Source organism: Anomaloglossus baeobatrachus, chromosome 3 (genome assembly GCF_048569485.1).
Source record: "Anomaloglossus baeobatrachus isolate aAnoBae1 chromosome 3, aAnoBae1.hap1, whole genome shotgun sequence".
NCBI classification, from domain to species: Eukaryota; Metazoa; Chordata; class Amphibia; order Anura; family Aromobatidae; genus Anomaloglossus; species Anomaloglossus baeobatrachus.
In genome coordinates, this window is record NC_134355.1 from 284,063,114 (window position 1) to 284,076,288 (window position 13,175).

At 45.0% G+C, this 13,175-nt stretch overlaps 1 protein-coding gene across 2 annotated transcripts in view; it reads right to left on the reverse strand.

The window, feature by feature from the left end:
• The window catches only part of AKAP7 (A-kinase anchoring protein 7), a 248,447-nt gene extending 235,845 nt beyond the window's left edge, over positions 1-12,602 (reverse strand). For both annotated transcript variants that reach the window (XM_075338271.1, XM_075338272.1), the window contains exons 1-2: positions 12,384-12,602; positions 6,608-6,763 (exon numbers count right to left, since the gene is read on the reverse strand). In XM_075338271.1, the coding sequence (XP_075194386.1) occupies positions 6,608-6,763; positions 12,384-12,594 (367 nt within the window). In that variant the 5' untranslated portion in view covers positions 12,595-12,602. The remainder of the gene's footprint in view (positions 1-6,607; positions 6,764-12,383) is intronic.
• Positions 12,603-13,175: the final 573 nt, after the last annotated feature.

A 13,175-nucleotide genomic window follows, 5' to 3' on the forward strand; every position in this document is an offset into this window, starting at 1 on the left:
GGAGGCCATGTCATTATTTTTTCATCTTTTAGACCTTTACTGGCCCGCCACGCTGTGGAGTAGTTGGATGCATGTGATGGAACATTGTCCTGCATGAAAATCATGTTTTTCTTGAACGATACCGACTTCTTCCTGTACCATTGCTTGAAGAAGTTGTCTTCGAGAAACTGGCCGTAGGTCTGGGAGTTGATCTTCACTCCATCCTCACACCAAAAAGGTCCCACAAGTTAATCTTTGATGATACCAGCCCATACCAGTACCCCACCTTCACCTTGCTGGCATCTGAGTCGGAGTGGAGCTTTCTGCCCTTTACTGATCCAGCCTCTGGCCCATCCATCTGGCACATCAAAAGTCACTCATTTCATCAGTCCATAAAACCTTTGAAAAATCAGTCTTAAGATATTTCTTGGCCCAGTCTTGACGTTTTATCTTATGTTTCTTGTTCAAAGGTGGTCGTTTTTCAGCCTTCCTTACCTTGGCCATGTCCCTGAGTATGGCACACCTTGTGCTTTTTGATACTCCAGTAACATTGAAGCTCTGAAATATGGCTAAACTGGTGGCAATTGGCATCTTGGCAGCTTCACGCTTGATTTTCCTCAATTCATGGGCAGTTATTTTGCGTCTTTTTTGCCCAACACGCTTCTTGCGACCCTGTTGGCTATTTGCCATGAAACGCTTGATTGTTCGGTGAGCACGCTTCAAAAGTTTGGCAATTTCAAGACTGCTGCATCCCTCTGCAAGACATCTCACAATATTGGACTTTTCAGTCCCCGTCAAATCTCTCTTCTGACCCATTTTGCCAAAGGAAAGGAAGTTGCCTAATAATTAAGCACACCTTATATAGGGTGTTGATGTCATTACACCCCACCCCTCCTCATTATAGAGATGCACATCACCTGACTTACTTAATCGGTAGTTGGCTCTCAAGCCTATACAGCTTGGAGTAGGACAACATGTATAAAAAGTATCATGTGATCAAAATACTCATTTGCCTAATAATTCTGCACACAGTGTAGTATTATGAATTTTTCTGAATGTGAACACAGCTCCGCCCCTTTCGGCCATGTTTTTTCAATCTCCTATATAAGTAAGTCCTTGGTTACCCCTCTTCACACACAATAGTTTTTAATTGCAATGAGATGACACATAGTTAGGGTCACAGAGCTAGGGACCCCAATATAGAGACATACCTTGGCGAGGTATTGGGGCTCGGTTACATTGATCAATGCGATTGCTAAATATCTCTTTTCTCCAAATATTCTTGGCAGGTATGCATATCATTATTCATATTTTCACTTTCCAGTTAGCAAATTGCATTTTTCAGCATGCTTATAGTATTATACTATTATCAAATTAGTAGAGGTGCAGTCTTCATCTTTATTGAACCCACATCAAAGCCAGGGAGCCGGCTCTGCATTAATTCCCCTCTGATCTGAAATGATCAAAAATTTCACATCGGAGAGAAATGTCCTCCCCCTGAGCCCTCCTCCGGTACACCGGAGTTCTCTGGTCCCCCGAAGCCCCTCTCCGGTTCTCCAGAGCCCCCCCACTCCGGAACATGCAAGATGGTGGCGCGCACAGTAGCACGCGGGCCGCATTCATCCTCCTTCCCTCATTTCTGTCGCATGTGACATGTCACATGCGACAGAAAAGTCGTCCCCAAGTCCTGCCAGGTCACCCTCCGTCACCCCCCCCTACCCCCTGGTCTCCCTGGTACCTGCTGTTGCTCTGGTCCCCACGATCCCTCCTCCTTCAGAAACGCTGGCGGCACAGGTGCAGACAGCGGCTGTCAGCTGGCTCCTTGAAAGCTCACTGCTGCTGAAACTGTTGTACTGTGGACCGAGGGAGTGTGAGTGCAGTAATCTGCAGCCACACTCCTCATATGGAGGGCCTGCTTTTCCAGAAAAAGGGGGATACGTTCCCTGAGCGTGCCCCCCATATTCTAGAAGGTCCAGAGTCGTCGTGGGACCTCCAAAATGGATTATGGCGGACCGAAATTTTTTTATATTCAATAAATTGGTGAAAGAGGGAATGTTTTGGGGAGTGTTTTTTCAAATGAAATTTTTTTGTCGTCTTTATTTTTTTCTATTACTGACTGGGTTAGTGATGTCAGGTATCTGTTTAGACGCCGTAACATCTCTAACCTCTTGGCTTGATGCCAGGTGACATTACAAATCTGGTATCAACTCCATTTATTACCCCATTTGCCACCGCTCCAGGGCAGCGGGATGAGCTGGGGCGAAAAGCCAGGATTGGCGCATCTAATGGATGCGCTACTTCTGGGGCGGCTGCGGCCTGCTATTTTTAGGCTGGGAAAGGCCAAATAACTATGGCCCTTCCCACCCTGATAATACCAGACCACAGCTGTCTGCTTTACCTTGGCTGGTAATCCAATTTGAGGGGGACCCCACATTTTTTTTTAATTATTTATAAATAATTATAAAAAAACAGCTTGGGGTGACCTCCAAATTGCATCACCAGCCAAGGTGAAGCTGCCAGCTGTGGTCTACAGGCTGCAACCGTCTGCTTTACTCCAGCTGGCTATTAAAAATGGGGGGGGGACCCCACATCGTTTTTCTTTTTTTTTTAATTATTTATTTATATTTGGTATAAATACAAGGCTAAACATAATGAATAGCTTAGAATATGCAGGGGGTAGGACATTACATATGTGTTAGACGTCTATCCATCCATCCATCCTAGCTTTTTAGGCTATGTGCTTACAATCAGAATTTGCAGCATTTTGGATACATAGGGTTTTCACTGCGTAAATAACGCTGCGTTGTGCAGTACAAGCACAGTGAAAGGATTTTTAGAAATCTCCTGCCCACGTCACTTCTTTTCTCTGCAGCATAAACTGACCTGCGGTACGGCTTACTGAACAGCAGCATGTCAATTTATGCTGCGGAGAATAAAGTGTTCTTCGGAGGGAGAATAAATTCTGCAGCGGCCTGAACCCGGATTGTATACACAGGTAGCTGCGTTCTCCCGTGGACAACACTCACATCTCTGCAGGAGGGCTGGCACTGCGTCCTAGACACAGTGTCGCCAGATTGTGGGCACATAGCCTAAAAGTGAGAAATTTAGCGCTACAGCAACATTTTTGTGAAGTACTTGAAGGGTCTAGTTTCCAAAATGGGGTCACTTGTGGGGGTTTCTGCTGTATAGGTGACCTAGGGGCCCTGCAAATGCGACATGGTGCCCACAATTTATTTCAACATTTACAAAATTCAAATCATGCTCCTTCTGTTCCGAGCCCTACTGTGTGTCCAAACAGAGCTTTTTTCGCCACATATGGGGTATCACTGCGCTCATAAGAAATTGGATAACAAACTGTGTGCTCCATTTTTTGGTATTTCGTCTTGAAAAAGTGAGGAATTTGGTGCTAAAGCAACATTTTTCTGAAAAAAATTAAAATTTTCAATATGACTACCTAAGGTTATCAAATACTATGAAGTATCTGTGGGTTCAAATGCACACTATACCCCTAGATAAAATCCTTGAAGGGTCTAGTTTCCAGAATGGGGTCACTTGTGGGGGAGCTCCACTGTTTAGGCACCTCAGGGGGTCTCCAAACGCAACATGGCATTCGCTAATGATTCCTGCCAATTTTGCAGTCAAATGGCGCACCTTTCCTTCCGAGCCCTGCCGTGCACCCAAACAGTTGATTTCCACCACATATGATGTATCAGCAAACTCAGGAGAAATTGCACAATAAATTTGATGGTGCATTTTTTCCTGTTACCTTTGTGAAAAAAAGCTACCTGGTTGAACTAACAACTTTGTGGTAATTTTTTTTTTTTATTTTCACGGCTTAACGTTATAAAATTCTGTGAAGCACCTGGGGGTTCAGGGTACTCACAAAACATCTAGATAAATTCCTTGAGGGGCCTATTTTCCAAAATGTGGCCACATGTTGGGGAGCTTCACTGTATAGGCACCTCAGGGGCTCTCCAAACGCAACATAGTGTCCGATATTGATTCCAGCCAATTTTGCAGTCAAATGGCACTCCTACCCTTCCGAGCCCTGCCGTGTGCCCAAACAGTTGATTTCCACCACATATTAGGTATTGCCAAACTCAGGAGAAACTGCACAATAAATTTTATGGTGATTTTTTTTACTGTTACCCTTGTGAGAATAAAAGTTACCTGGTTGAAGTAACAATTTTGTGGTAAAAAAAACAAAACTTATTTTCATGGCTCAACGTTATAAAATTCTGTAAAGCACCTGGAGGTTCAGGGTACTCACCAAACATCTAGGTAAATTCCTTGATGGGCCTAGTTTCCAAAATGGGGTTACTTGTGGGGCGTTTCTACTGTTTACATACCTTAGGGGCCCTACAAATGCGACATGGTGCCCGCAATCATTTTCAGCCAAATTTCCTTTCCAAAATCAAATATTGCTCCTTCCGTTCCAAGCCCTCCCATTTGTCCAAACAAAAGGTTTCTGACCACATTTAGGTATCACCATGCTCATAAGAAAATGGGTAAAAAACATTGGGGTCCAATTTTTGGAATTACCTCTTGAAAAAGTGAGAAAATTTATGCTAAAGCAATATCTTTGAGAAAAAAATGAAAATTTTCAATATGACAACGTAACGTTATCAAAATCTGCGAAGTACCTGTGGGTTCAAAATGCTCACTATACCCCTAGATAGAAGCCTTGAGAGGTCTAGTTTCCAAAATGGTGTCATTTGAGAGGGGTTTCTGCTCTTTAGGTATCTTAGCAGACCTGTAAATGCAATATGGTGCCTGCAATCTACTTCAGCCAAATTTGCTTTCCAAAATTGAAATATTGCTCCTTCTGTTTTGAGTCCTCCCATTTGTCCAAACAGAGGTTTCTGACCACATGTGGCATATGGGCGTATTCATAAGAAAGTGGGTAACAGGTTTTGGGGTTCATTTTATTGTGTTATTAATTCTAAAAGTGAATAAATTTGGGGTAGAGCAACATTTTTAGGTACAATTTTATTTTTTGCTTTTTTTCATTCCACATTGCTTTAGTTCCTGTGAAGCCTCTGAAGGGTTAATAAAATTCTTGGATGTGGTTTTGAGTACTTAGGGGGGTGCAGTTTTTAGAATGGTGTCACTTTTGGGTGTTTTCTGTCACCTCAGCCTCTCAAAGTCACTTCAAATGTGATGTGGTCCCTAAAAAATGGTTTTGTAAATTTTGATGTAAAGATGAGAAATTGCTGATAAACTTTGAACTCTTCTAACTTCCTAAGAAAAAAAAAATTGTTTCCAAAATTGTGCTTATGTAAAGTAGACAAGTGGGAAATGTTATTTATTAACTATATTGTGTCACAGAACTCTCTGGTTTAACGGTATAAAAATTCAAAAGTTGAAAATTGCTGAATTTTAAAACATTTTGCCAAAATTCAATTTTTTTCATAAATAAACTCAAAAAATATTGTCCGAAATTCGGTACTAACATGAAGTCCAATATGTAACAAAAAACAATCTCAGAATCACTGGGCTCCGTTGAAGCGTTCCAGAGTTATAACCTCATGAAGTGACACTGGTCAGAATTGCAAAATTTGGTCTGGTATTAAGGTGACAATAAAGGCCCCGTCACACACAGAGATAAATCTTTGGCAGATCTGTGGTTGCAGTGAAATCATGGACATATTGTTCCATTTGTACACAGCCACAAACCTGGCACTGATTGTCCACAATTTCACTGCAACCACAGATCTGCCGCAGATTTATCTCTGTGTGTGACAGGGCCTTTAGTTCCGTCACTATGGGGTTAACAAGAACCTGACATCTGATACACTCAGCGTGCTGCTGATCACACCTGTGTTGTGTATTGCAGAGGGCAATGTGGACTGACCTCTCCCTAAACTAAGATCAGGACAGTCATCCCTAAGCACGTGTTAGGCTAGGTTCACATTTCCGTTGTTTATTATCAGTTACAATCCGCCACTCTGATAAACAACGCAATCCGTTTGGCGGATTCCGTTGTTTCCCATAGACTTGTATGAGCGGCGGATTGTGACTGATGCCCTGGAACGACTGACCGTCGGGCGTCAGGAACGCAGCTTGTAACGTTTTTTTGAGCAGCGGAATCCTTTTGATTTCGCTGCGCATGCTCTCTCTCAGCGGCCGAACGATCAGCTGATCGCCCGGCAGCAGCCTTCTATGAGCAATCAGCTGATCTCCCGGCTGCCGGCTTTTTAGAGCGATGAGTCGGTCACAAAAGCCGGCGGCCGGGAGATCAGCTGATCGCTCACAGAAGCCGGCGGCCGGCTTATGAGAGCGATCAGCTGATCTCCCGGCCGCCGGATTTTGAGACCGACTGATCGTTCACAGAAGCCGGCCGCTGGGAGATCAGCTGTTCGCTCTCTAAATCCGGCGGCCGGCTATTGTGAACGATCACTCGTTTTACAACGGAATCCGCTTTCTCGTGACAGTGAATTCCAATTCTTGTCATCCGTTGTACAACGCATCAGTCACAAGCGTAAAGCAACACATGTGACTGATGCAAAACAACGGAAATGTGAACCTAGCCTTAGATGTACCGTACTTTAAGGATCCTCAACAGGTTTTGTCTTCCTAAATAACCTGCATAGGGATCAGCTGCTCAAAAGTCACAAAACATACTTACTTTCAAACAAAGAACAAATGTCCGCATGTGCAAATGGCAGCTCCGTTAACAAACTTTCCACAGATTCTGGCTTTGTCTTATGGGAAGATGTTCTCTTTTGCTTGATTCTCCTTTTTCTCTTTTGCCGATTTCTCTCTGCAGCTTCATTTTCTGAGGCTACAAAAAAAAAGAATAAAAAATGAGCATAAAAGCAATATAATAGGAATGTGTAATACATTGTGCAGGGTTCACACACAGTGCACACAGAGTAATTGTAGCAGAATTTGCAACAATGTGGAGAACACTGCAGGTGAATGGGGTCCTACAAAACATCATACGGTAGCAAATTGTAAAAAAAACCTGTGTTTTTGTATTTGTGTCAGGCTCTTACAGGATATATTCTTCTATACCATGAAATCCATATGGACTTTGTTTTAGGATATATTTACACAACTTTTTTCCCATACATTTAGCACATATCGCATGCAGAAATCTGCCCATAAACCATCTCCTATTTCTTTCAATGGCAAAACAAAGCCAAGAGATGTCAAATATAAAGTAGCTTTAGGGCTCATACGCACGTTGCGTACTTACATGCATTTAAGTGTGTATTGCACTGCAGCGTGAATGCATGCGTCCTGCGTCCCCAGCACAATCTATGAAGATTGTGCATGATACGTGCGCATGTTGCATTTTTGAAAGCAGCGATTTGGGTGCTAAAATTTTGACCCAAATCCGTGAGTTTGGCTTTTTACTACAAAAAAACTGCATCCATTATGCAGTGTTTCTGCAGCGATTTGAAGCGCACGTGCTGTCAAATCGCTGCAGAATATTCAGCAGTTACGTGCGCATGAGCCCTTAGGCTATGTGCGCACTTTGCGTTTTTTTCTGCGTTTTGGCTGCGTTTATAACTGCACTGTGTCATTGACAAAATGCATGCATTCTGATACCCCAGCAAAGTCTATGAGAATCATGCAAAATCTCTGCGCACTATGCTTTTTGACACGCAGCGTTTTGATTGTCAAAAATTTGTCAAAAACCCATGCGTTTGAAGAAGCAACATGTCAATTGTTTTTGCCATTTTGGCAGTGTTCTACATCCATTAAAATCAATAAGTTGTAGAAAATCGCTGCCAAAATGTGAAGCAGTGCGCTTGCATTGCATTATTGTTGCGACCCACATGTTTTTTTAACATAACAAAAGGTTTTTCGTCTCTCTCTCTCTCTGTCTCTGTCTATGTCTGTCTCTCCCTCCCACCCCCTCTCTCATACTCACCGATCCACGATCACCGACGCGGCGCTGCACGGCGTTCACACTGTGACGGCTTCTTCTCTTTTGAAAATGCCGGCTGCTCATTAATTCATTACGTATTCCCTGCTTCCCCCGCCCTCTGGCGCCTATGATTGGTTGCAGTCAGACACGTCCTCACGCTGAGTGACAGCTGTCTCACTGCAACCAATCACAGCCGCCGGTGGGCGTGTCTACATCGAGCAGTAAAAAAAAATGAATAAATAATTGAAAGAAAACCGACATGCGGTCCCCCCCAATTTGGATACCAGCCAGGGTAAAGCCACACGGCTGAAGGCTGGTTTTCTCAGGATGGGGAGCTCCACGTTATGGGGAGCCCACCAGCCTAACAATATCAGCCAGCAGCCGCCCGGAATTGCCGCATCCATTAGATGCGACAGTCCTGGGACTCTACCCGGCTCATCCTGAATTGCCCTGGTGCGGTGGCAAACGGGGTAATAAGGAGTTAATGGCAGCAGCCCATAGCTGCCACTAAGTCCTAGGTTAATCATGACAGACGTCTCCCCGAGATACCTTCCATGATTAACCTGTAGGTTAAAGAAAATAAACACACACATCCAAAAAAACCTTTATTTGGAATGAAAGACAAAAAAACACCCTATTTCACCACTTTAATAACCCCTTAAAAACACCTCCAGGTCCGACATAATCCACGCAAAGTCCCACGACGCTTTCAGCTCTGCTACATCAGAAACTGACAGGAGCGGCAATAGAACACCGCCGCTCCTGTCAGCTCCATGCAGCAACTGAAGTGAGTAGCGCGATCAGCTGTGCTGTCACTGAGGTTACTCACGGCCACCGCTCTCCGGTGGAGGACTGCAGCTATGGCCGCAAGTAACCTGAGTGTCAGCACAGCTGATCGCCCGGCTCACTGCAGTCACTCAGGGAATTTGCGATCACAGGTGAGTCCTTCACGTGTGACCGCAAATCAAGCCGCAGCACACGCACAGAGCCGCGCAATCACAATGAAGTCAGGTGAAGTTCATCCGAGTTCATTTTGGTCGCGCGGCTCAGTCTCACAGCCAGCCATACTCTTTTTGACAGTGCGGTCCCACTCGGCTCTGCTGCAAGTCTATGGGGATGCTGCAGAGCCGAGTGGGACCACACTGTCAAAAATGTGTGTTCTGGATGCTTTTCCCACTCTGTCTATGGCAGATAAAGCATCCAGAACACATGAATTCTCCAGAAATGTGCGCACGTTGTGTTCTGCCGAATGCTTCTCAGAACATAGCTTTTTCGGCTGCGTTCTGAGACGCACAGGCAGTGACTTACACGCTGCGGAATTGAACGAAAAGTGCACACATGGCCTTATAGGAGCAGAGAGCACCCAGTTGTATCACATACATAACCCACTTTCAAAGGCCATGGTCTGGTATGTGAATGGAGAAGATTCGGTGTTCTCCTGCTAAAAATCCCTCAATAGGCCACAGCAGAGAGCTGCTACAAACAACGGCTCTCCTATAGGACAAAGCCGCTCTGTGCATTACAATACACTCTCAGTTCATCAGTAAGTAATGGCATAGGATAGTGCTAGGATAGGCCATCACTTAAAGAGCTTATCCGATAATATTAGTAATCTATCCTCAGGAAAAGTCATCAATATCAGATCTATCAGGGTCTAAAGGGTGCTTTACACGCTGCGACATCGGTAGCGATCTCGTTAGCGATGTGACACGCCAGATCGCAGATAAGATTTGCCGAGATCGCACATAGGTCATTTTGTGTAGCGCCGGTCACATGTGCGATCTCGGAAAATCATATGTGCGATCTGGCATGTTACATCGCTAACGGGTTCGCTAGCGATGTTGCAGCGTGTAAAGCACCCTTTACACCCAGCACCTCCATCAATCAGCAAATATTGAACAGAGATTAATAGCACAGCTCTGCTCATTGTAAAGTGGTAGCTACTAGTGTTGAGCGAGCATGCTTGGCACTCGGCCAAGTATCGCGGGTGATCAGATGTGTCATTAGTAAAACACTGAACAAAGCACAGGTTAATATCACTGAATGATGCGAGCCGGTACGTCAGTGAGAGCTGTGTGCAGACTCATTGGGGGGGGCAAAACCAACATTTCAATGTGTCCCCAAAAAAGTTAAATTAAAACACCCTCACTCCTCCAGAAATGCTCTGTTTATGGATTTATGTGGGCGGAGAGCCGAACTGGCCAGTCATTGACTTCCATTACACTCGTCTTGAGTAACAAGCATATGGAAACTCAATGATTGGGCAGTTCGGCTCTCCTCCCACATAAAGGCATAAACAGAGCATGTCTTGAGGGAGGACACCTTTTGTTTGTTTATTTTTTTGGCCACACTACGTCCGAGAATATTGTTTTATCTCCGGGGAGAGCCATTCAGAGACCATATCTGGCTCTCCCTGGGTGCCTGCACACATCATGCAGTAAAGTGAGCCTGTGCATTGTGGTCATTGTTTCACAGACGAAATATCCGAGCACCTGTGTGATACTTGGCCAAGCTCCGTGGGTACCCAGGCACCCCTATGCTTGATCAAATAACAAGCATTGCCGAGCACGATCACTCATCACTACTGCTCGCCCATCATTATTAGTGGTGAGCGAACACTTCCATGCTTAGATGCTCGATTCTCGTAACCAGCAGTCGGACAGTCAGACGGGCTCAACTTGTGTACCGAGTATAATGGAAGTCAATGGGAACTCCACTAATTTTCTGAAAGCTCTTTCCAATTGACTTCCAATATACTTGATACATGAGTTGCGCCCTTCTGAGCACCCGATCATGGTAATACTTCCTCATCACTAATCATTATATATCTGTTTAGTGATCCCGGTTCAGTAGTATACTCTTTTCTCTTCCTCACCTACTCTCAGGATCAGTGGGGGCCAACAACTCGACCTTGCCATTACTTACTGAATATGGAATACTGTTTATGGGAAATACCAACACATTTCAATGAGATAAACTGTGGAAAGAGAGCGCAATATGGTCTTACCCCAAAAAAATATAGGGTGAAATGCACGTAGGTTACTCACCAAGTAGAGTTGTGAAAGTCACAACCACTATACAAGCATAGGCAATAGGTCAGCGGCAGCAGTAACCCCTCAGATGAAGTAGAAAAGGATGGGAAAACGGGTATTTTAAATACCGCGCCAACGACCACTCATGCAGATGATGACATTAACGTAGCTTTATTTCATGCTCAGGTCTACGCGTTTCAGGAGGCTCTGCTCCCTTCCTCAGGACAATACGAGCACAAGATACATCAAAATTTTGATGTATCTTGTGCTTGTATTGCCCTGAGGAAGGGAGCAGAGCCTCCTGAAACGCGTAGACCTGAGCATGAAATAAAGCTACGTTAATGTCATCTCCATGAGTGGTCGTTGGCGCGGTATTTAAAATACTCGTTTTCCCATCCTTTTCTAACACATTTCAATGGGCAGCATTGCCTTCCTGCAGCCTCCCCATCCTGAGGCTTGTCTGCCCCTAACTAAGCTGGATGTGTTCACATTTGGAAGCAGAGAGTGATCTATAGTATATAAAATTGTTACAGTCCGTTGTCTGTACACCAATGTCTACTGGTGTATAGGAAAGAGGCAGGAGAACCAAACAAAATATGGCAGCATACTTGTGCCTTTTGCCACAGTGGTTGCCTATTATCAGCTTCAGGGTGCTGCATAAATTCAAGGGGGACCCACAAATTGGACGACCCCTTCATAAATAGTAAAATGACGAAAGCTTATACTCATTCCTGCAGTGATGTCGGCGCCATTGTGACTGTATGACACAAGCACTGCAGCTAATCCTTCACTTTGCTCTGATGGAATATTAACTGATTGGCTGCAGCGTTCACATGACAAAGTCACATGACCTGTAGGACACGGACATCGCTGGGCGGTGCTGATGTAGGAAGTGTAAACTATTTCTATTTTACTCTGGTTTCCAACAAGGGGTCATCAAAGTAGTGGAAAACCCCTGTAGGAAAAAATCTACTTCCACTGCCCTCACCACTATGTCCTCTGTGTGCTCCTGATAAAAGCCATGGTATGTGACCGCTGCAGCCAATCACAGCCCACTGATTTCAGTCAAGGTGGAAGAGAAACTATTCTGCATGGAATAGAATCTGAGGCTGGAGATGGAGAGTAGAGCAGGTCATTAAAGATTCCGGTTATTAATTTGTGCACTAATAAGGACGCCTTTAAATCTAAGCGCTGTGTGCGGCATTCTTATTAGGGCTTCTTGACTGTAAACACTGTCTGCTCCTCCATCAGGCAGAGGCCAGGGTCTGAGGGCACATTCAGGGGGTGCAAAATCTGGAAAAAAAACCTGCAAAAAACATTCCTTCATGAAAAGAAGGTGTAGAAATCAGAAGCCTAATGTGCATTGCTGTGGAGGACTGCGGACAGGAGGTGGCAGCAGTGAGCACAGCTCAGTGAGCAGCCAATGTGCAGCTCACGTGACCCTTACGTCACACTGACACTCTGCTCGCACTAATAACACGCGCAGCTCGCACCTGCTTTCACCCGCGTTGCTGCGTCCTCAGGGTCTCCGCCGAGCTCCGAGGCTCGATTACCGGGCTGGGGCAGGATACACGGAGGGACACACTCCATAGAGGGGGCACGAAAAGTCACTCTGTACGACCCACTGATGACGTCACGGTGCGAGGCTGCACGGAGAGTATTGTGCACTAGGGACCGGAGCAGCGAACAGCGCGATATCCACATAGTAAACAGACTGCTACGGCGCGCAGTGATGGACAAACCTAGTGCGAGCGCGAAGCTGGAGGGGTGCACAGCTGGGTAGCCAGTAATGGCTGCTTAGAAAGAGGAAGACGCTGCAATGTAGACAGGGACGAGCATGAAGAGTGTTTGCAGTTCTTGTGGGTTCCTTATTTTATCTTTTATGATAGAAGGTTGTATATACCCCAGTGCCTCCAGCACTGCCAGCCATAGTGCCCCGCTGCCAGCCATAGTGCCCCACTGCCAGCCACAGTGCCCCACTGCCAACCTTTGCCCAGCACTGTGTAGCTGTGCTAAAAATATACGAACTGCCAATGTCTCACTTTTTTCATCTTCTAGTACTTTTGCTTGTTTGTGCTGTGTCGATTAGTAATATTGTTTGTTTTCCAATAAACGTGCTAATATTGTGAAAAATTAGTAAGTCATAAAACTTGTATTACAGTAATCGCGCCAACCTGAATAATAAAGGTAACGCGTGGGTGGTTTCACATCTGAGATGCGGAACACAATGGTGACGTGCTGCGTTTTCACCAAGTTAGCGGAGGACATTACGAAACTGCACATGG